We start from the raw sequence: 23,587 nt of genomic DNA, 5'->3' as shown, positions 1-23,587 counted from the left end.
GTGAACTGCAAAACAGTTGCAGTAAGTTTCCAAGACTGAGTCATATCAGATTATAAAAGCTCCTATTTGTACATTTGGGTTTGTATAATCAATCTTTGTAAAACACAGAACTATAGCTTTTAAAGCTAAACGTAACATTTCTATAAGTGATGTATTATATATATATATATATATATATGGGCAGATGTACATAAAGTCCAATAACATAGATTTGTGTTTCTAAGTTATAAAGGCTTTACTCTTTTTTCCCAAAGTTTAATCAGTGATTTTGTTGGATTCCTTACAGAATAATTTTAATAGTTTTCCTTATTTTCAAAATTTAAAATAAATGTCAATGGGAAATAATACACTACATTTATTCTCAATTATACACACAACAAAGATTAAAACTAGCGATAATGTGCCCGTCTGGGTAGCTCAGCTGGTGCTGGGGACGGAGGTCGGCTCCCACCCTCTGCCCGCGAGCTCGGGCACAGCGGGCAGCCCACCTGGCCTCCCACAGGCTGAGGGGGCGACACTCCCAGCTTTAGGTCCAGAAGAGAGTGGCATTCAGAACACAGGTCACTCGTTCAGACAACAGAGCCAGTGTAGACCAAGTCCTAAGTGTGACAGGGAATGACCCAGGAAACTTTGGGTTTTTGAAGTCAATTCTTAATGTCCTATGTTGTTAATATCTTGAAAATTTGTTAAATGTTGAAAGCCTTATTACTATTTTCAGATCCTTTCAATAAACAGGCTTGTTTAAAAACAAAAACACCCAAAAAACTAGCGATAAACATAAACAGCCAAAATTCAGTAATTACCTACAGTAATTAAAAATCAGATTAAGTTTAAAAATTCAAGAATTTTATTGAAATAATATAAAATAGACAATGCTGAAAATGTATTTGGTTTTAATATATGTAAATCATTTTTTAAAAACTGATAAAACACTTAAAATTAAAAAAATATATAGATTCTATGTTAAATGTATAAAGTGCAATAGTTAAAACCTACATTATTAGAAGCAAAGAAAAAAAGTACATACCCACATTAATAAGTGAAAAAGGAGAAAAGTAAGGTTTGGAACTGAAGAAATTTATACTGTGCATTTGTTACCAGAGAAGGAGAGAGGGGGAAGAAATAAAAGTCATTTACAAAGAACTCTTAATCTTTCTGTAGCACATACTTAGATTTATCCAGTACACTTGGGCAAACAAAATGAAACTGCCATTGCCCTCTTCCTGGCAGCTGACACATCTTGATAAAATTGAAACCATTAACATTATTTAGAAGGTACTCTAATGTCAATGGTGATGAGGTTAGGAATATATGAGGTTCTATGTAAATTTATGACCAATTACAGGAAATAAATCACTTCACACTTGTTTCACTCTGAACTTTTAAAGCTACATCAAAGTACCACGTACATTTCATATGATTTAACCTTTAGCTGGAGCACTGAAAAAAATTCAAACCTTTAGCAAAACATCCTCATAAAAACGAAGCATTTCTTTTCGATCTGGATTGAATTCTTAAGAGGAATTATTCTTCTTTAAAGCTAAATCATGGGTTTTATCAGTCCATCCAATCAACCAAATTTTGAATCATTTATCTGATAAGGGATCAGTGTCTAGAATATATAAAGAATTCTTACAACTCAATTATAAAAAGACTACCCAATTTGAACTGGGCAAAGGGTCTGAGTAGATATTTCTCTAAAGAAGATATAAATGGCCAATAAACATAGGGAAAGACGCTCAATATCATAAACCATCAGGAGAATACAAATCAAACCCAAAATGATATGACATTTACACTTACTAGGATAGCTATAAAAAAAGAGAGAGAATAACAAGTATTGGCAAAGATGTGAAGAAACTAGAACCCTCATAAACAGCCAGCGGGAATATACAATGGTACAGCTTCTTTGGAAAACAGTATGGCAGTTCCTCAAATGGTTAAGCATAGAGTTACCACATGACCCAGCAATTTCATTACTAAGTATACATTCAAGACAAATGAAAATATGCTCACAAAGAAACCTGTACATAAATGCTTGCAGCAGCATTATTTATAATAGCCCCAAAGTGGGAACAACCGAAATGTCCATCAACTGATGCATAGATAAATAAATTATGGTATATCCATATGAAGGAATATTATTAGGCAATAAGAAGGAATGAAGTACTGATACATGCTACTATTTACATGGATGAACTTTGAAAACATTATGCTAAGTACCAGAAACCAGTCACAGATGACCACATATTGCATAATTCCATTAAATGAAATGTCCAGAATAGGGAAATCAATAGGGACAGAAAGTAGATTAGTGTTTGCCTAGAGCTGGGGGACGGGAACTTGGGGGAAATGAGGAGTGACTGCTAATGGGAATGTGATTAATTTTTGAGCGATAAAAATGTTCTGAAATTTATTGTGGTGATGACTGCACAACTCTGTGAATATATAAAAAACTACTGGATTGCACATTTTAAATGGGTGAACTGTACTGTATGTGAATTAAAGCTCAATAAAGCTGTTATATATATATATTAAATATCTACATCTATATATATATTTACATATATATCAGATAGCCATTTTGTGGATATGTTTTCAATGGAGATATTGCCAGACTGAAAAGAAATAATTTTCTATTTAGGAAATGCAGAAATTTTAATTGATTAAAAAAATTCACCAACAATATTAACCTTTAACATCTAGTTTTTTCTCAACAGAAAAAGAAATGATGGCTACCTTCTACAGTTTCATTTTAAACAGGCAGAAAATATTTGCAATAAAATGTTTAATCCTTTAGACTGAAGTTAAAGGAGATGAATGCATTTATAGTATTTACTTTCTTCAGAAACTAAAACTCCTGATGGAAAAATAATTTTAAATATATACTCTCTCTCTCTCTCTCTCTATATATATATATATGGCCACACACCCACACTATTTTATCACTGAACACAAAATAAGCTTTCAAACAGACAAGGCTAGTATCCCTTTCTTCCTCATTCGGAGGTGCTCACAGGCTGCTTAGTTAAGATTGGGTACTTGCAAACCACATGACCTCACGAATGCTATCTTATCATATCACAGGTTCCTCACACTGACCACAACAACTTAAATCAGACAGGCAGGAAAGGAGCACTGAGTCTTTGACAAGTATTATTGGTATGACATTTTCAGCTGTTCAGCTTGTGGGGAGTGAAAATCTGATTATCTCACGTCCAACTGCATCTGTGAGATATGGTCCATGAAAAGCACATGATTTACTGCACTAAAGACTTCCAACCACAATGTAAAATTTTTAGTTTTTGTAAATCAGAGAGAGTTAGCTATTCATCTTTTATCGATTTTCCTTTAATCGACACAGTAAATTTATGGAGCACATTTTCAAATGTTCCTAGTTTGAAAAACTGTCAATACTATGTTACTGTTTCTTTTTTTTTTTTTCTGCGGTACGCAGGCCTCTCACTGTTGTGGCCTCTCCTGTTGCAGAGCACAGGCTCCGGATGCGCAGGCTCAGTGGCCATGGCTCATGGGCCCAGCCGCTCCACGGCACGTGGGATCTTCCCGGACCGGGGCACGAACCCATGTCCCCTGCATTGGCAGGCTGACTCTCAACCACTGTGCCACCAGGGAAGCCCTGTTACTGTTTCTTTTAAAAACTAGCATTTTAAAATTGAATTACGTGAAGCAAAAAAAAAAAAAAAGTTTTTAAAAATGACTGACTATATTTCAAAATCTTAGTGTAGTTGAAGAAACTGGACTAATACTTAAGAATAGAGCACTAAAAAACAAGTGTGAAGTACTGGATAGCTTGGTGAATAACAGCACAAGAATACCTAAATTAGATTGAAAAGATTCAAATTGGCTCTGAAATGCATCATTTGAACCAAAGCCTTAAAAGGAAAATAACTCATAACATAATCAAGGAAGAAGATTGTATTTTATGGATTTCCTCTTGTTTGATTAAGAAAGCTTTACCCTCAGCCATCAGATCAATCTCTACAAATGATTTTTTCACTACCACACACTAAAAACAGACTGATCAGGGGAAGGCTCTCTCTGGTTTCAGAGGTGTCCCTCTTTACTGATTTCCCTCCTACTTTTTTAGCTGTTCCTTCGTTACTTGCTCTCTACTTGCCTCCAAGCCTTTGCATATGATGGCTTCTCTACCTGAAATATCCTTCTACTTTCCTTTTCCTGGTTATCTTCTATTCTTCCTTCAATAGGCAGCCCCACGCCCAGATGCTTCCTCACGTTTCTGGGCCGTGGTACCATACGGTTCTACCACAGCACTGCCCATACTGACTGGCTCTCCCTACCAGTCTGAATTCCTTAACAATTGGGACTATGACTTTTCTACACCTAGCACAGGACTGGGATGGAAAGGACTTTAAAGATCATTTAGTATAACTATAACTGTTTTGGGATGTAGAAACTGAGGGAAAGCCTGAGGCATGCCTGGGAGCTAAAAGATGTCCAAATGTTCACTGAATGAATGTATGAAGTAAATTGGCATCCTAAGGTCACACAGTTAATCAGTGGCAGAACTAAGCCTACAATCCAGGATGACAGTTTCTCAACCACCTGCAGTAAGATGGAGAGCAAAGACACAAAATTCAGAAACAAAACTAAACTTATCAAATGAAAAAACCCAAAGAACAACAAACAAAATCCAGAAATGCTATTAAGAACCTGATAAATTGCATGGATATTTATTTTTCCCCTCTTCTCTATTTTATGAATGTGTTTAGCAGTAGTGACATGATAGTGAAGGAGAAAGTAAGAGGTGAAGAGTAGGGATAATCAGCTTTCAAATAAATGAAGGAAATTTAAAAACTGAATACTGAAGTCTTGAAACCTGAGTATATGAGTAAATTCACTGGATTTAAAAATCGTAGCTCATTTTGGTTGCCCCATATCAGGTTGAATGAAATCTTCAAGCACACCTTATTAGTATCATTCTAAACGTCAACAAGTAATACCGTAGTCATGCTAAAACCTTATTGGTATCATACATATGATTGAAATGGCTTTAGGCATTTATATCTTATTTTCCTCATGTCTTAGATCTAAGAGTATACTATTAGATGGCCTCTTCGTGGGAAGGCTGAAAGCAAGTCTCTTCCACCCCTATTGAATTAAATCTGTTTAAGAACTGCTGTAAGTAACTATAAAAACTGTCACTCTAGGCTTTATAGTTAGCTCCATTTCCTTTAAAAAAATGCTTATTATCATCTACCTTTATTTCTCATAACCCAAGTGGTATTTGACATGCAGTTTCCCTTGAAGTGGTTTCTTGTGAGGTATGTTTCCAATCTAATAGTCATAAGAGTAATTGTTGGGACCATTTATTAAGCAATTTACAGATCAGTACAGTTGTCCCTCAGTGTCCAAGGGAGATTGGTTCCAGGACCCTGTGGATACCAAAATCCACAGATGCTCAAGTCCCTCATAGAAAATGGTGTAGTATTTGCATATAATCTGTGCACATCCTCCTGTATAATTTAAGTAATCTCTAAATTAGTTATAATACCTAATACAACGTAAATGCTATGTAAATAGTTGTAAATACAATGTAAATACTATGTAAACAGTTGCATGTGTGACAAATGCAGGTTTTGCTTTTTGAAACTTTCTGGAATATTTCTTTTTCGAATATTTTCAATCTGAGGTTGGCGGGATCCGCGGATATGGAACCCGCGGATGGTGAGGGCCGACTATACTAATAAACACTGTTTCACTACCTTACATTTGAAAATCCAGCTATACTCATTTGATGTAAAGTACTATTAGTGCCAGAAAACGCAAAAATGCTCAAAGACTAATGGGTTTGTAAAGAAAAAAAAAGATACTGAAGCTAGCCTTAAAGAGCTCCCACTGGTCAAATTCAGGACAATCTGAACACCATGAGAACTAACTGAATCCATCAGTTTATGGTACTGCGTCAGGACTTTTGAAAGACTCTAAGAAATATAAGGCTGAATAAGACAACTTTTGCCATCAAGGAATGCACAGCTTAGCTTGCCCTGGAGCATCAAGGACAGTATAACAGCCACTAATTAAAATAAATGAAATTAAGTGCTGTGTTTGCTCCCATTTCTGAACTATCAAGTATTATCAGTACCAACCACATAGTCTTTATCAAATTAACTGTTCTGCTTCTTCCCATCAGACTGTAAATTCCTTGAGAGAAGGACTACACTGTACTTCCTATAGTGTCTGGCACAATATCAGGAAAAATTCCACCTGACACAGCTTAATATCCAAGTCTGACTTTACACTTCTAACGGGTTCTGTTCCTTGGCCAGTGTGATATTATCTCTTGAGGATATTTACTTGGTCCTTAATTCTGAGTACTTGGTCCTTAATTCAGATCTAAAACCCTAGTTCTAGATTGCTTCTGTATTCTCTAAATTGGTTGCTCACCCAGAGTTTATCCTAGAAATCTCATTACAAACCCTTCTAGAGGCATGTCCTACTTCAGTCAATATTCCTAAGAGTCTTCTTTCCTTGGTATCTCATCTTTTCTATGTTCTAATTTCTTTTCCTGCCTTGTTTTCTTTTTTTCTTTAATTTATATTGGAGTATGGTTGATTTACAATGTTGTGTTAGTTTCAGGTGTACAGCAAATTGTTTTATATTTTTAATTTTTCTTTCCTAAGTGATTTCATTTTCTCACTCTCTCCTACCATACCTTTTTTTTCATATTCTCATGATTCAACTCCAATTCCTTAATGAAATTACCATCATTAGAAACACATTTTTCATTGACAAATTAAAAAATCTGTTTTTACCTACAGTAGGAACAGGATACACAGATGCATGTAATTAGGTAGAAAACACTCTTTTTATGAATGTAACATAAAACTAGAAGATGGTCTAAAAGTCTTGAATAAAAGTAAGGTATCCTGTGTGGGATTATTATAGATTTCTTTATATGAATGTGGTATTTCTTTTTGGAGGCAAAGAATGAATGGAAAGATATATATCCCTGGAGATTAAAACAAAAATTAATCTAGAAACAATTGCTGGAAGTTTGGTCACCAGTTAAATATCAAACTCATATATATATATATATATATATTTTTTTTTCCCTATATATGTATCTCTGAAAATCATATATATATGATTTTCAGATTCTTTTCCATTATAGGTTATTACAAGATATTGAGTATAGCTCCCTGTGCTATACAGTAGATCCCTGTTGTTACCTAGTGTATATATAGTAATGTGTATATGTTAATTCCAAACTCCTAATTTCTCTCCCCCTTTCCCCTTTGGTAACCGTAAGTTTGTTTTCTATGTCTGTGAGTCTATTTCTGTTTTGTAAGTAAGTTCATTTGTATCATTTTTTAAGATTCCACATATAAGTGATATCATATATTTGTCTTTCTCTAAATAACAGACTCTTGAAACAGAATGTATTGAATAGCTAAGCTAATTTACGTCCTTGAGTAAGCTTGTATTTCTTAAATAATATGTATATATAAAATTGGGTTGACTATTTTTACCTGGTTTCTAGAAATGTCAGATTTGGCTAAAAAATCTCAGTTGCCTCTGTTTTCAGAAAATCATCTAATATTTAAAAGCTAAGATTTTAGTGGTAACCACTGGAAACTGAAGCAGAATCTGAAGGGTCAAGTCCCCAGTCTCAGATCAAATAAAAGTTCAGATCCTGAAGCTGAAGGAAAAGTAAAGAATACTAAGTGAGAGTAGATTTCTACTATCTAGACACTGGGTTCTCATCTGAGAGAGGTAGTTAATTTTAATTCAATTAAACATCTATGAAACTCCTACTCTATCTACCATGAGACAGCTAAATTGGTCGGCAGGACTGGTACGGCAGTGGGATGTAGTAAATCAGAGGCCAGAGCTCCTGGGCAGTAGTTACGTCTCTGCCACCAAAGAGCTGTGCAACTTTGGGTAAGTCCCTTTAAGTCTTGGGCCCTCAGCTTCCTCAGTTACCAAGTGAAAAACTAGATAAACTTTAAGAACATGCCTGGTTTAAAAAAAACATAAATCTGAAATCTCAGCTTTAAGTCTTTTACATAGTGATATTATTCCAGACATAAAATATTGTACAATAATTTTTTTAATCTTATGACTTCAAATAAGATAAGCTGCTTACCGAAGATAAAATGGAACATATAAGAGAAACAGGAGTAATAACACTCATTTAAAGAAGTCATTAAGAATCAATTTTTTTATCAGTAAATGGAGGTTGTAAGATTAAAAACCAGTGCTAAACGTTTCATTCAAGGGCCTTAAACCAATTTTCATAGGAGTACAATTATAATCTCTCATTATCTACATAGGACCTTTTTTGGGGGCAGCAGAGAAAAAGAATTTACTTGCACTGAGGCTTGTGTGAGCTCCTGCATGGTACTTCACATTGTTCTAACTAGAGAAAGAACAAGTTGAAGGAAATAATTTCTTTTATTAAGAGGCTTCTACACTGAGAAACCTAGCACTTTTCACTGTAAAAACATACATGAAGGCTTAAAATTCCACATTTTGAAAAATTTCTTAAACAATAACCTTAAAATTAAACTTCAATTATCAGGGCTTCCCTGGTGGCACAGTGGTTAAGAATCCGCCTGCCAATGCAGGGGACACAGGTTCAAGCCCTGGTCCGGGAAGATCCCACATGCCGCAGAGCAACTAAGCCTGTGTGCCACAAGTACTGAGCCTGTGTTCTAGAGCCCACGAGCCACAACTACTGAGCCCGTGTGCCACAACTACTGAAGCCCACGTGCCTAGAGCCCATGCTCCTTAACAAGAGAAGCGACCACAATGAGAAGCCCGCGCACTGCAATGAACAGTAGCCCCTGCTTGCCGCAACTAGAGAAAGCCCGCACGCAGCAACAAAGACCCAGTGCAGCCAAAAATAAATAAATTAAAAAGTAGATGTATTTCTAAAAAAGATAATTCAATTATCAACAGCCAACCGTACAAACAGAAAACACTATTTTTGATTCTTATTTCTGCCTCCAGATACAGATTGTTGTTATCAAAGCTGTTTGTAAGAATGTAAATTCTATTCTAGGTTACCACTCTGTAAACTAGGTAATATACTCAGAGCTTTGCAAGATTTAAAAGGAAACAAACACTGGTAAAAACAGTAGCATAGAATAAGCATCCAGTTAAGAAAACAAAACCAAAATCATTCAGTTGGACAAAAAGAGGAAAAAATAGCTGTCAATACCTACAGAGCCAAATGACTAAGTTCTTTTCTACCTTTATTCTGGTTTTAATGCCTAGATGAAAATCAATGTTTATTGAGTCTTTAAAAAGCTGCTTCTTCTTCTTTTTTTTTTTTAATTCAAGTTCAAGTGGTTTTATTAACTATTTTTAAACTGAAAAATACAGGGAAGAAAAAAAGACTCAAACAGTACCAAAGGGTCATCTGTCATTTGACTCTTAAAGATCCTTATTTCAAAAATTCTAGTTTGATAACAAAATGAGTATACATATTAAACATATTAAGAATGTTTAGGACATTAAAAATACATTTTGGTAGATATTTAATTAAATCCATAGCTCAGGTATACATACACAGAGTTATCAGAATTTAAAAACTTAAATATTACATGTATAAATATTTCCTAAGCCAAACTGCAGTAAGGGCTTTGTTTAGATTTCTTTTTATTTACTCAAACTCCTAATTTCATACTTGGCTAGAAGAAAAAAAAGAAGATTCTAGTGACATACGACAACTTAACTTAAAAAACCTGCCTCCCCAACAAAGGAGACAGGAAGACAGAAGACCTTTTGGAAACCAGCACAATGTCTATCCTTCGAGAGAAAGTTGGTTCCACTTACCCGGATTGTACGACGTTTAGAGCATCCTGTAATAGTTCTTTCTTTTTTTTTTTTTTTGTCCTGAAATAGCTAACAGTTCTCTAATTTCTTCAAGAAGGAGGTGTTAGTAATCGTTCAGTGACAGACCATAGATCGATCCTTCTCAAGTTCTTTCATAAATCATCCACCGTCTTCTGATAAATGGTAAAAAATGATGACGAAACCTCTTTAACATAAATTCATTCTTCAGATGGATCAGGGAAGTTTAAAAATCTAATTAAAACAACTATGCTGAAATGCTTCTTTCTTGAAAGTCTCCTTTTGGGGGGTTCCTACATCTTCACACTTCCCAGTTCCCCTCCTATCCCACTGGTGGTTTTAGCCTCCTTTGCTGGCTCTCTTGACCTTAAAGGTCAGGAGCCCACAAACTTGCTCCTGGACCTCCTTCTCTTTATCTACGAATACCATTTATATGCCAATGACTAGTAAACCTATTTTTCGCCCTGACCTCTTTTTTAGAACCTCATACTCACATACCCATTGTCTACCTGCTATTTTCATTTTAATGTTTAACAGGAATCTCAATCTTAACATAAACAAAACAAAGCTTTGGATCTACCCTTCCCTAACCTCAGTAAGTGGCACCAACCATTCACTCAACTATGAAGCCAAAAATCTCTGGAGTCACTGACTGCACTCTCATGTCCCTCATACAATCCATCTGCAAATTCTCTGCCTCTAAAACATATCTCTAATACATCCACGTTGCTAAGATTTCCACTTCTGCCATCCTTCTAAGTCACCTTTGCTCTTACCTTGACTATTTTAACAGCCTCATAATGAGCTTCCCTATTTCCATTCTTACTTTCCTACACTCAATTCACCACATAGCAGGCAGGGCAAATGAAATCACATCACTCTTTGCTTAAATCCATTCCCACTCAACCAAAAAATTCAAATGATTTATCCTGGCTTACAAAACACTGTATATGATTTGACTCTGTCTTCCTCTCTAATCTTACCTCATACCATTTTTTCCCGCCCTGTGCTACACTCCAGCCACATTAGTATGGTTTCTCAAAAAGTCCACTTCATTTTTGTCTAGGGTCTTTGTGTTAGTTGTTTCTTCTGCCAGGCATGATCTTTCCAATGTTTTTCGCACATCAGGAAGCTTCTTAGCATTCCTATCACAACTTATATGTTATGTTATCAGCAAAGCCTTTCACAATCATTTCTTCATTAAAAACGTTTTCATGGAGTAACTACCACATGCCAATATTGTTCTGGATGCTGGGGGGAAGGTACCCAATCTTATTAGTAATTAGGGAAATACACATTAAATGAGAATCCTCTTCACAGTCAGTGACTAAAATTAGATAAAGACTGACAATCCTACATGCTGATGAGGATGCAGAACAATAGAAACTATCTTTACTGCTCATGGGAGTATAAATAACAGCAATGTTCTTAAAAGGCCAAAATGGAAGTAATTCAGATATTCACGAACAGAATAGATAAATTGTGGTATATTTATACAAAGAAAAGTTACACAGCAATGAGAATGAATAACCTATAGCTACATTTAAAAATAACATGGTTAAACTGCACAAACAACTTTGAGCAAAAGAAGACACCAAAGAATATATACCATAAGAAGCCATTTATATAAAATTCAAAAACTTAAAACTACTGCATTAGAAGCTGATATTGTGGTTATTTTTGAGGAGGAGGGAGTAAGGAGAGGTTGTGAAAGAATATGAATGGAGCTCTGGGGTCTATTTCTTGGACCTGGATGGTGGTTACATGGGTGTGATTACTGTGATAATTTACTGAGCAACAAACTTGTCACCTGGGCACTTTTCTGTAAGTTTTACTTCTATAGAAAAGTTTTAAAACAGTTTGTGTTCTTTAGACTGTTCAGTTTTTATGATTATGAACCCATACTATTACAGAATGTTAAGGATAATAGCTGATGGACTCATACTAGAAGGTCTTCTTTATGAAAAGAGCCATGAAGAAACTGTTGTTTGGTCTTAGTATCAGGAATAGGTGTGACTTTGGACAAGTTATTTAGCCTTGGTGAGCCTATAATATGGGAATAATAATTTTCACAGAATAACTGTGAAGATTAAAATAATTATCCAAAAGATCTATACCTGGTTTAGCAACAACCACATAGAAAGCTTAATAAAAATGGGGAATATTTGCCTTACATTGAAAAGCTACTAAGTGAATAGAACTAGAATTACTTTTGTGAGACTTTATGGATATAAAGCACATTAAAATTATTTTATTAAGACATAAAAATTGAGCAAAGCTGTATAATGGGGAAATATTTTTTAGTATAAGTGAACTATCTTTAGTCTGGAATAAATTTACCTATTCCTAGAACATCCACTGGAACACATCACCATCAAGAACAAGTGAAAACATAAAATTTGTATTCCAAAAACATTTTCAAATCAGCTGTTTAGCGTGCATTTTCGCGTGAAACAATACCGTAAATGGTAGCAAGGCTTCAAGGAACCCAGAGGAGCTTAGTCAACTGATAATTTGGGTGAACCATATGATTATACTTCTCAATATGTCAATACATAAATGAGTTCTGAGTACATTTCCTTTGGCTTCTAAATGAGATTAACTTTCTACCTCCTTCTATCTCCCTTTCCTGGCATTTAGAAAATATTCTTTGTCTTTAGTGGTTGGCAGCTGCAAGAAGACAGATCAGCACTGAAAAAGTAGATGGCTTATTCATTTCTGGAATCTACATTTTTGTTTTATGGCTCCGACTGAAATGTTTCTGATGTCCAATCTGCCTGAAAAAATTTCATTTTTCAAAACCCAGCCCAGATGCTGTTGCCATCTTATCCCTGTATGTTTCAAAGGAGGCTATATAGCATATGGTAGTTAAGTGCATGGATGGGCTTAAAGTCATATAGTCTAACATTCTACCTCTATCACTGACTAGTGTATGACCATGGGGAGTTATTTAATACCCCAGAACCTCAGTTTTATGACAAGTAAAGCATGAATAATAATGATGCTACCTATTTCAGAGGACTGTTGTGAAGATTAAAAGAAATAAAGGAAGTATAATACTTAGTACAGTGTCTGACACAGAGCAGCTGTTGAATGAATGGTAGCTACTATAATGCTATACTTTTCATTATGTATTACAATTTGTTTATTTGTACGCCTATATCCTTTGTTAGACTGTGAGCCCCTTGAGGCTATGGATTGTATTTCAATCTTCTTTATCTTCAGTTCTAAACCCAGTGCCTAGTACAGAGTAGGTGCTGTGATGATAGATGGGTGAAAGGGCAGGAGGTGGGAAGATGGGATAACGAAAGCACTTAAATTGGGACCTTGGGTCTTTTCTATGTCTCCCATGAGGACAGAATGTAGGCTTAAGGGGAGGATTTAACCACAGCTCCTGCCAGGTCTGGGGCAGCAAGAGTTTCCACAGTGGCTTCTGTGAAGCTCTTGGCAGGGTAAAAGGCTTCAAATTAAAAGATTGCTATGGTAGGTAGGTAATATTAGGAGCAAAATTAGGTGGTGAGGGTAGGAATCACAGGAGTTGGGAGTCACAGAAATCACATGGATGGATGACAGTAAGGTGCAGAAAGTGAAGCTAAATCTCTATTTGCAATGTTAACAGAGAGAACCCTTGTGGCTAGGTCAACTGCAGAATTTACTTACTGGATATATGCAGATTCATGTGTCAAGGAGGACAACACAGTTAAAATATTGTCATTAATTGACATTCTTAGGATTTTAAACATCGATGACATGTTTTCTAATCTAATGTCTCTGTAAGCAGCACAGAAAAGAACAGGCCAAACTGGATTAGATCCTGGCTCAACCATTTATTATTTGCATCACCTTGGGAAAAGTTACTTAATCACTGTGAGTCTGTTTCCACATCCATTCAACTGAGGATACCACCATCACATGGGATTATTATGAAGATTAGTAGTAATAACTATGAAGTATCTGACACAATGCTTGGCCGACAGACCAATGAATAGTATCTATTATTGTTATTTTATAGATTAACAATATATTCAGCCATTCATAAAAATAACCTGCTTAATCCTCTTTACTATTTCATCCAGCTAACTATGCTAAGTGGTCATAGCTGTTATAACATGTACAACATTGCTGTATCTTCAGGAAGATGAATCTACAAAGTTTGTCTCACTATTTCCTTCAATATTTAGAGAAGTACAAAGATCAGCTAACAAAGTGACTATTAACAGTCACATGCTCAAATACAACATTAACACTTAAAAGTCAATTCTTATGTTGAAAGCCAAAGATTCTGGCAAATTTTAGCATACAGACAAAAGTTAAGTTGGAGCAATTAGATTGACTTCAGTTATCTTTTTTTTTTACCACTGTGAAGTGCTATAAACAAGAATGAAAAAAACACTAAAGAAGTGACAACTTGTTTAAACTTCTCAAGAACCTGGTCCAAAAAAGAGTAATTTTTATAGTAAGTTGACTACAACCATTTATCTCAGTTTAAATGTTCACTTGTTTTCACTTATCCTTTCTTTAGTTATAAGACTTTGAACAGGTGCATATATTAAAATCTGCTCAGAAAACATAATGAAAAGAAGTCTCCAACTGAAGACCTATAGTGGTTTCACATTATCTATAATAGTAAACTTAATCTCTTCTAGCTTTGAAGATTCACCATAAGCTGGCTCTATTCAGTCTAACCTTATTTCCACAACGCAGTCGCATTAATTCTTTTTTTAAAATAAATTTATTTATTTATTTATTTATTTTTGGCTGTGTTGGGTCTTCGTTGCAGCATGCGGGCTTTCTCTAGTTGTGGCATGTAAGCGGAGGCTACTCTTTGTTGCGGCGCGCAGGCTTCTCACTGCGGTGGCTTCTCTTGTTGCGGAGCATGGGCTCTAGGAGCGTGGGCTTCAGTAGTTGTGGCACGTGAGCTCAGTAGTTGTGGCTCACGGGCTCTAGAGTACAGGCTCAGCAGCTGTGGCGCACGGGCTTAGCTGCTCCGTGGCATACGGGCTTTTCCCGGACCAGGGCTCGAACCCGTGTCCCCTGTGTTGGCCGGTGGATTCTTAACCACTGAGCCACCAGGGAAGCCTAGTCGCATTAATTCTTAATCAAATCTGGCCTCCTCTAAACTCCCAACCCCATACCCACTCTCACCTCTGTGTGCTTGTGTGGTCCCCAGCTGTACTCATTCTCCTCTCTATTATGCTTCCTAACTGGGACTTGGTTAAGCCCAGGACTCTGGCCTATTCTGAATCACCTAATTAGCATCTTATCACAAACTGTTCTAGTTTTTAATTTGCACAATCTAGCTCTCTATTTTAACAGAAGAAACTTCTACTTGTTAAGTAATTTTCTTTTCATGTTTGCATAAGATAAAAGATTGCTTTCACAAGCCACAGAAAAAAACCCTACCTACATTAAAGTTAAACCTCATGAACTATTATATTTTCTGCCGTTCCTGATGAGGAGAATATCATTATTTATTTATTTATTTATTTATTTTTTGTGGTATGCGGGCCTCTCACTGTTGTGGCCTCTCCCATTGTGGAACACAGGCTCCAGACGCGCAGGCTCAGCGGCCATGGCTCACGGGCCCAGCTGCTCCGCGGCATGTGGGATCTTCCTGGACCGGGGCACGAACCCGTGTCCCCTGCATCGGCAGGCGGACTCTCAACCACTGTGCCACCAGGGATGCCCGAGAATATCATTATTTTTAGTTAAGGTACATTCCTTATCACTAGATGTCAAAATTATAAATGGGAGATTGCTTTATTTTAGTCATAATTTCCTTTGGGAAAATCTTTGAACATAAGGAATAATTCTTAGGGTTCTCAAAAGAATAAGGGTTTCTAGAACATGTTTATTTGTAATTTGTTCTTTCATTCATGGCTATCAGATCAGAACAGATTATAAAAAATGCACACGAATAGGTAAAGATTATACATGATCCTGAATCCCTCAAATGTTATCAGAGCTGAAAATCAATATTTATAGGCATGACCTCCCAAATTTCAGGACAAATTAAATTAAACCACATCTAAGATTTATCATTTTTGTTAATGTTTTGTTTTTTCATTCAGATTTTACTTAGATTGACTGCCTCCAGGAGGTATTACCCAAAACACTTAGACTTTCACTGAAGAGTGTAATACCAGGAAAGGGTAATATCCAAACTTTTTCCTTTGAGGTTTAAATTAATTTAGTGAAGAAAATGAGTTTCTTTCTTAACAAATGAGGTTTATGTTACCCATTCAAATCTCATCATTGTGAATAAACATTATTGTACAAATAATTCAAGGTAAGAAACACACTTTTCCATTCATGTTTAGCCAGATATTTATCATTAAAAAAAAAAGGAAACTGACCTAGAGCCACATTAATAAAAAGTGTCTCTCTAATCAAAACACATTAAATAATTTAAATTACCTAGTATACTATCTAGTAAAACTATCTGAAAATTTCATGAGCTGAATCTCACAGATTCAAGGCAGTGCCAGTTTAAAAAGTATTCAGATACTAAGAAATCTGTTAACTGATATTAGGCAAGTATCCTTTTTTGCAATCTCGGTAATACCGCTTGGGAAAAAGAAGAGTAAAAAAAACTTCCCTCTATCCACAACGGTAAATACCACAAATCTACTATAGAAGTAAAAAGAAAATTTTCGTTTAATTTAAGTAACTTTGACACCTAGACAAACTACCTTTTCAGATCACAATAAAAAAGTGAAATATTTGCCATACAAATACTAATTGATCGTTTCAGATCATGATTAAAGCGGTTTAAGGAAAATAAATCCTCAATATTGGAACAGAAAAATTCATGTTAAAAAGAAGGTAATCTTCCAAAATATTATTATGAATCATAATTAAAGATTCACAGAAAATATTTACCATGAAAGAGTCAGTCATAAGCAATAATAAAGTGTTGTGTCAATACAGAGGAAGGAAGAAAGAAATATGTGAAGATCAAAATTTATCACTTACCTCATGATTCAGCTCTGCTATCTGATCTTTCAGTTCCCTAATGTACTGGTTAGAATCAGACTTGTTAAGCTGTCCTTGAAGCTTTCCTTCTTCTTTCTGTTTTGTGACAATACAACAAAGCAAAATCAAGAGACAATTTTCACAGCATATACTTGAACATTTGAAGATACAGGACAGCATAAGGGCATATCCTTTAATTGGCTAAATTCTGAACAAATCTATTCTCAAACTATTTCTGTACAATAATTAATAGTAAACTATATTGAATATTTCTAAATAGTGCTTATTAATTATATTAATACAATTTATAAAATGTACCTTTTGAGAGACTCTTAGAAATCAATAATCAAATGGGTCTACTAGTGAAAAAAATTACCCTAGAATTCAGAAGCCATTTATCCAGTTATTTTGAGGGCAAATGCTTTTCTATCCGTTCTATAAGAGATTCAATGCTTAGCTGAGAAGGTTGTAAGCCTCCTACAGCTACACTACGAACCTGCTTTTGCTGGGGAACAGAGAAGGAAAAAAACCAGGTTCTCCAAACCACTCTTAAAAGGGGAGGACAGCTCTGAATCTCTTCTGTTTAATTAGTTCAGGAATGTGATTAAAAGGTGCTCCAATCCTAAGAACTAGTTCTAGAATCATGCTGGGATCATTTTCCAGGGAAGTAGACTAGGAAGGGGAGGAGCTGCCTTTTTCTTATACCACCTGAAAGCAAATGTACTTTGAAGGTAAAGAACTTATTAAAGAGTGAAAACAGGATTGTTTTTGTTATCTCCAGATTATTTGTTTAGGAAGTTGATGCTTAAAATGTTAAGAAGCTCTGATGCAGAGACATCTACTGAAACTACTCATGCCAGAAAAGTACCAATTCACTTTCAATAGTCATCACTCAGTTTCCTTCCATGGAGACAACCACTGTTGACAGTTTTTTTAGTGTAGTCTTTCCATGGTATTTTCTACATATATAATCAAACACACATGTATACCCACATATTTTTACTCATACTACTGACACTATACAAGCTGTTCTACACTTGCTATTATCTCTCAAGAATACAACTTGAAGATCATTCAATATCAGTATACATAGAGCAGAAAGATAATACATTTTGATTTGAAAGAGCTCTGAAGTTCCTGTAAAAGTTATCTTAGTGGTATCTAAATATTTATCGGTTTTTTAAAAGTAGGTTTTAAAAGGTGCCTTAGGTTCTGTACAATTACCTTGTAATGGGTTGTAGTGAAGAGCATTTTCCAATGTGGAAAATGTTTCTTCCCACTCACAGTAAGAAGGGACCTTGGACATTATCCGGTTTGGACCTCTGACTGCAGCCAAATCCAGCCTCTACTTTTCTTCTACACACCTTCCCCTAACATCCTTGGCAGAAAGAAGAACTAGACAGAGCTGCTCCGGCAACAGAATGGGTAGCTCCTCTGCAGAGTCAGGGCACCATGCCAACAGGATTGCTCTTCTGTGTTAAACTATCTTTGCCACCTTGATTTCATTCTTATGTACCCTTAGCGTGTTCTGCAAATCCTTTCATCAAGTTATTCCTATACATACCTTTATTATTTTATTTTTTTCTTTTGGCAACCTGCCTTAAAAACCTTTTACTGGAATTTGGCCTGCTAAAGCAGTTTGATGTAACCAATGTTTGTATAGATGTAAAAGAAAAACTACTGTTTCTACAGGCTTTAAAACTTTTCTTATACAATTAAAAACATGAATATCACATATAATCATCTAAGCAAAGAACTAACTTAACAATTACTATATTCCAAATATGCAGGGCTTCTTAAATATATACAAGAGATACCTTATGGTTTTCAGCCACATTCCCATATATTTTTTTTTTGTGGGGCGGGGTTCGCGGGCCTCTCACTGCTGTGGCCTCTCCCGTTGCGGAGCACAGCCTCCGGATGCGCAGGCTCAGCGGCCATGGCTCATGGGCCCAGCCGCTCCGCGGCATGTGGGATCTTCCCGGACCGGGGCACGAGCCCGTGTCCCCTGCATCGGCAGGCAGACCCTCAACCACTGTGCCACCAGGGAAGCCCCACACTCCCATATTTAAGAAAAAAATTTTTTTGAAGATTTAGTTATAAGTATTAGTATGATGGCCAGATAAATGATAGCAGAACCAATAGAACAGCAGGGATACCAAGTCAGGATCCTAATCAAACCATCTCTGAAGCCTTCCTTACCTGTTTTTTCAGGTATATGAACCAATAAAGTCTCTTTATTATTTAAACCAGTTCGAATATGGATTTGTCCCTTGCAATCAAAAAAAAATAAAAGCTAACATATCTTGAGCACTTATTAGACCTTCACAATTGAGGTTCCCCACAGGAATTAAGCCCTAATGCCTAAAGCATCATTGTATGTAATGATTTAACTTACCTCCTATGCATCTAAAATCGTACTAGCTATGTACCATCCTTAGAAGAATCGAGAAAATAGTTACTCAGTTTTCTGTAGGACTTAATTCTCTTGTGGAGCTGTGGTGGAGAAAGACTGGGGCTTACAATGAGCTAGGAATTGTTCTAAGCCCTTTATATGTAATCATCACAACAATCCTGTGTAATAGGTATTATTTTTATTCATATTTCCTAGATAAGGAAACTTAAATGAAAGACTGAGTGAACTGTCTGCGTAAGAGTCACAGCAACAGTTGACACATTTTTCACCTTAAATTTACAGCACTATGAACATGAGAAATAATGAAACAGAAGAGAATATATGGAAATCTATGCAAAGGATCACACAAATTAGCTTTCTTGGATTTGTTACAAAAATCTTTATGTATTTATTTCAGCCTCTGCTGATTTAAACGGTAATTGCAATATCAAAAGAATTAAAGATAAAATGCTAGAGCAGGGACTTCCCTGATGGCGCAGTGGTTAAGAATCCGCCTGCCAATGCAGGGAACATAGGTTTGATCCCTGGTCTGGGAAGATCCCACATGCCACGAAGCAACTAAGCCAGGACGCCAAAACTACTGCGCCTGCGCTCTAGGGCCCACGTGCCGCAACTACTGAGCCCGCGTGCTGCAATTACTGAAGCCTGCGCACCTAGAGCCCATGCTCCGCAACAAGAGAAGCCCGCCCACCGCAAGGAAGAGTAGCCCCCGCTGCCCACAACTAGAGAAAGCCTGCGTGCAGCAACAAAGACCCAATGCAGCCAAAAAAAAAAAAAAACTATAGCAACTTGCATTTATGGCCCTAAGCTAATGACCCATATTATCAATTTACAGTTGTCCAATACCACTTACATGTACTTATACCTGCATCTTACTTTTAATCACTCCACTTTTTAAATGAAATATTTCAAAGGCATAGAATAAGAACAAAAGAGTATTATAATAAAGACTAATGAACCCACCACCCAAATTCAGCCTGTTTCATAACCATCTCATTCTAAGATTTTCCTTGGCTCTAGACTTCCTCCGCCTTAGTCCTGTATATCTCAAAGATGGCAAAGATGATGTTAAGCAGAAGGGATTAAGCAGTGAGTGCATGAGAGAAGGAATAATGTAGGAAAAAAATTTTTGGAGGAAGAATAGTCATTGACGTAAATAAATGAAGCCGTTATTCTTATAGAAAGTACTTTCTAAATCCCATGTGTGACATGAGAAATGGCAGCAGAAATTTAGTAAGTAAATATACTTCCAAAGCAGGGTAATTTGATAAGAATTACTCATTTTAACAAGTGTTCGGCTGTCCTTTTTGATGGCTTTAAATTTTAGTCTAATTTTACTATCATGTCATATTAATTCCCTTGAAATGGTTGATTAAATGGAAAGTGCAATCCACTACTAGGGAGAAATCCTTCTGAATGAAATAAGCTAAATGTTTATGGTTTGGAATCAGACTTGGAGAAAGGTGATTTTAAATCAGGTCCCCAATAAAGGCAAAGGTCTTGAGGATTTTGAACACTGCATAGCAATATCATCATGTGGGATAACAGAATTTTCAGGGCAAATAAAATGACAAAGCCCAAGGTAAGCTCTAATATTGTAGGAAAGAAGCTCAAGAACGCAGAAATGCTTTAGGTCTGAATGGCTGTAGAATGACCAGTAACAATAATTAATATCATTTCTTCCCTACAGGAAAACTTGCATGAAAAAAATGCTTGGCAAGACAGAAATCATTAAATCTGTTTTACAGAAAGCGATCAAGGGACTTCCCTGGTGGTGCAGTGGTTAAGAATCCGGCTGCCAATGCAGGGCACACAGGTTCCTTCCCTGATCCGGGAAGATCCCACATGTGGCGGAGCAACTAAGCCTGTGAGCCACAACTACTGAGCCTGCGCTCTAGAGCCCGTGAGGCACAACTACTGAGCCCGCGTGCCACAACTAATGAAGCCCACGCACCTAGAGCCTGTGTTGCGCAACAAGAGAAGCCTCCGCGAGAAGCCCACACACCACAACGAAGAGTAGCCCCCGCTCGTCACAACTAGAGATAGCCATGCGCAGCAACGAAGACCCAACGCAGCCAAAAATAAATAAATAAAAAAAAATTTTTTTTTAAAGCGATCAAGTGACTCCAAAGATTTGTTTCTTCCAAAGGTGGGTCTTTGTAGGGTTTGGCTAAAAAGTTTGTTATAGCACTTTGATTTCTTTGGAGGAAAGGTAGTGTTTAGTGAAAAACGGCAGTTAAGAAATTTTACAATAAAAAATGGAATGCTTTTAGCTTAAAAAAAAGACTCCTGAAAGATATTTGTGAAAATCAAAGAAGCCCTCTTAGATTTTATGACTAAAAAAATGGTGTTCTTTGAATTTCTATTAACTGCAGAAAAAAAGCATAATTTCAAAGAGAAACACTTTATATGTTTGATCAAATCTAATTGCATGTAGTTGTTCTTTTTAGATTTAAATACAAAGGTTACTATTGGGTTTTTTTTTTTTTTTTTTTTACAAACAAAAAGATTCTGATGCCCATCAAACCACTGTTTCTGTGGACAGACAGACAGATACCCCAATAAACAACCCACTGTTTCTGTGGACAGACAGATACCCCAATAAACAACCTATAAGGCACACTGGCTAAACTGAAGAAAGAGGAAGGGTGATTAAGCAACTCCAGGCTCTAGCAGTGACCCCAGGAGAAGACAATCACCATCCTGGCACACTTGTCACACATTAGTAGCACACCAGTGTGACAGACACAACAGCTGGAAAGCTCTGCTTGGGGCATTTTGATTCAATAGTCTGCTTTAAGGGAATATAGCTGATATTTCAAAAATAGAAGTAAAAACTGAGAGATGCCCTAAATGCTATTTAATACATTGAAATGTATAAAAATGACCTTTCATCTAAAAGTCTGTGATTTTTATGTTCTACAAATAGGGTCTCATTTAAATATGTTAATATAAAGCCTTTTAAGGATCCTTTTTAAATGTAAAAACTGAATAACTGTATATTTCTAACACCCCAAAATACAATTAACTATTATATTCTAATAAGTGGATATCAATTTGATTTCACTTCTGAGGCAGTTCATTCAATTTTCTAATGTTTAAGATTTTTTTGCAAGTATTTTTATAGCTTTCTGTTTTCAAGCAATGTCCACATGGTTCTTTCTGATAAGCAGGTGGGAAAATGTCAGCTACGCTAATAAATTTACCAGGAACCTGCATTTTCTTGAGGTTTTCTTTTGGTCCAACTGATAACAAAAACAGATTGCCAGTTAACTGGTTTCCCAAGCAAAACTAATAAGGTAAGTAACAAACTTAAAGAGATCCAACATATAAACAATTTTGGCAATTGTCAGTAATTTCAGTGAACAGACCTTAAATATATATATTTTTTCACACAGCAAAAGAAACTATATCAAGAGAGCATAAAGTAACTTTATGAAAGTTTTAAATGCATATTTCACTCTTAGATCTATCTTTGAATGATTATTTTAGGAATTACCATTATGAAGTCTAAAATAATCTAATTCATATTAAGGCCTTGAGCCACTGAGCTTTATATATGAGCCTCTTGGTCAAAAGGTCATTAATAACTCTGGTTAATAATATGCAAGCTTAAGTGACTGGGGTAAAGTATGACAACTTTAACTTACTCTGACATGCATCAAAAATATAAGTGAGCTAGAATGGTGGATGGGTAAGTATCTGATAAAGCAACATTTAAAACATATATCAAAATATTAGTTTTAGAATGGAGGTGGTGAGTTTATGATGTTCACTATACAATTCTTTCAACTTCTGTATGTTTGAAATTTTTCATAATAAAATATGGGGAGGAAGTCATCGATAAAAAGCAATTAATTTCCTCTCCCTCCCCAGCCTGCTAAATAGTAAGCACTTGGTCCACACTGTTCTTCATTTTTATATGTGAAAAGACACATATCTACCAAAGGTTACTTAATGTTTCTTCATTTAAAAATCCATGTTTTGCTCTAGAATGGATACTACTTTCTTCACATTTTACTGAAAACTTAAGAAACTAAAAAGCAATATGATTAAATCATACAATTAGTACTTCATTAAAACAATATAATTTTGGAGCAGGCTAAATTATAGTTCATCTCTATAATATTTTGTAGTAGATTTTATGGGTGTTACCTCAAGATCCATTCTCTCTCCCTCATTATGTAGTGGTGACAGAATTGGAATTATCCTGATCCTTAATTCCACAGGTATGCCCTGATTGGTGGGGTTTAACTCAAACAAGATGATCACATCTATTTTGCACAGTGATTGGTTCAGGGGTTTCTCAAAGTGTGACACTCAAAAGTTTTGCTGGAAAGTATGGGGTACAGTTTC

The 23,587-nt window shown here is 35.9% G+C and overlaps 1 protein-coding gene across 9 annotated transcripts in view; it reads right to left on the bottom strand.

Annotated features, from left to right (window-relative positions):
• Positions 1–23,587, bottom strand: part of EVI5 (ecotropic viral integration site 5) — a 206,946-nt gene that overhangs the window by 14,313 nt on the left and 169,046 nt on the right. For all 9 annotated transcript variants that reach the window (XM_033432796.2, XM_033432822.2, XM_033432838.2 and 6 more), the window contains one exon: positions 16,816–16,911. In XM_033432796.2, coding sequence (XP_033288687.2) covers positions 16,816–16,911 — 96 coding nt within the window. The remainder of the gene's footprint in view (positions 1–16,815; positions 16,912–23,587) is intronic.

Source organism: Orcinus orca, chromosome 1 (genome assembly GCF_937001465.1).
Source record: "Orcinus orca chromosome 1, mOrcOrc1.1, whole genome shotgun sequence".
In the NCBI taxonomy this organism is placed as follows: Eukaryota; Metazoa; Chordata; class Mammalia; order Artiodactyla; family Delphinidae; genus Orcinus; species Orcinus orca.
Note: the sequence above shows the minus strand (reverse complement) of the source record. Positions and strands in the feature narration are given on the sequence as shown.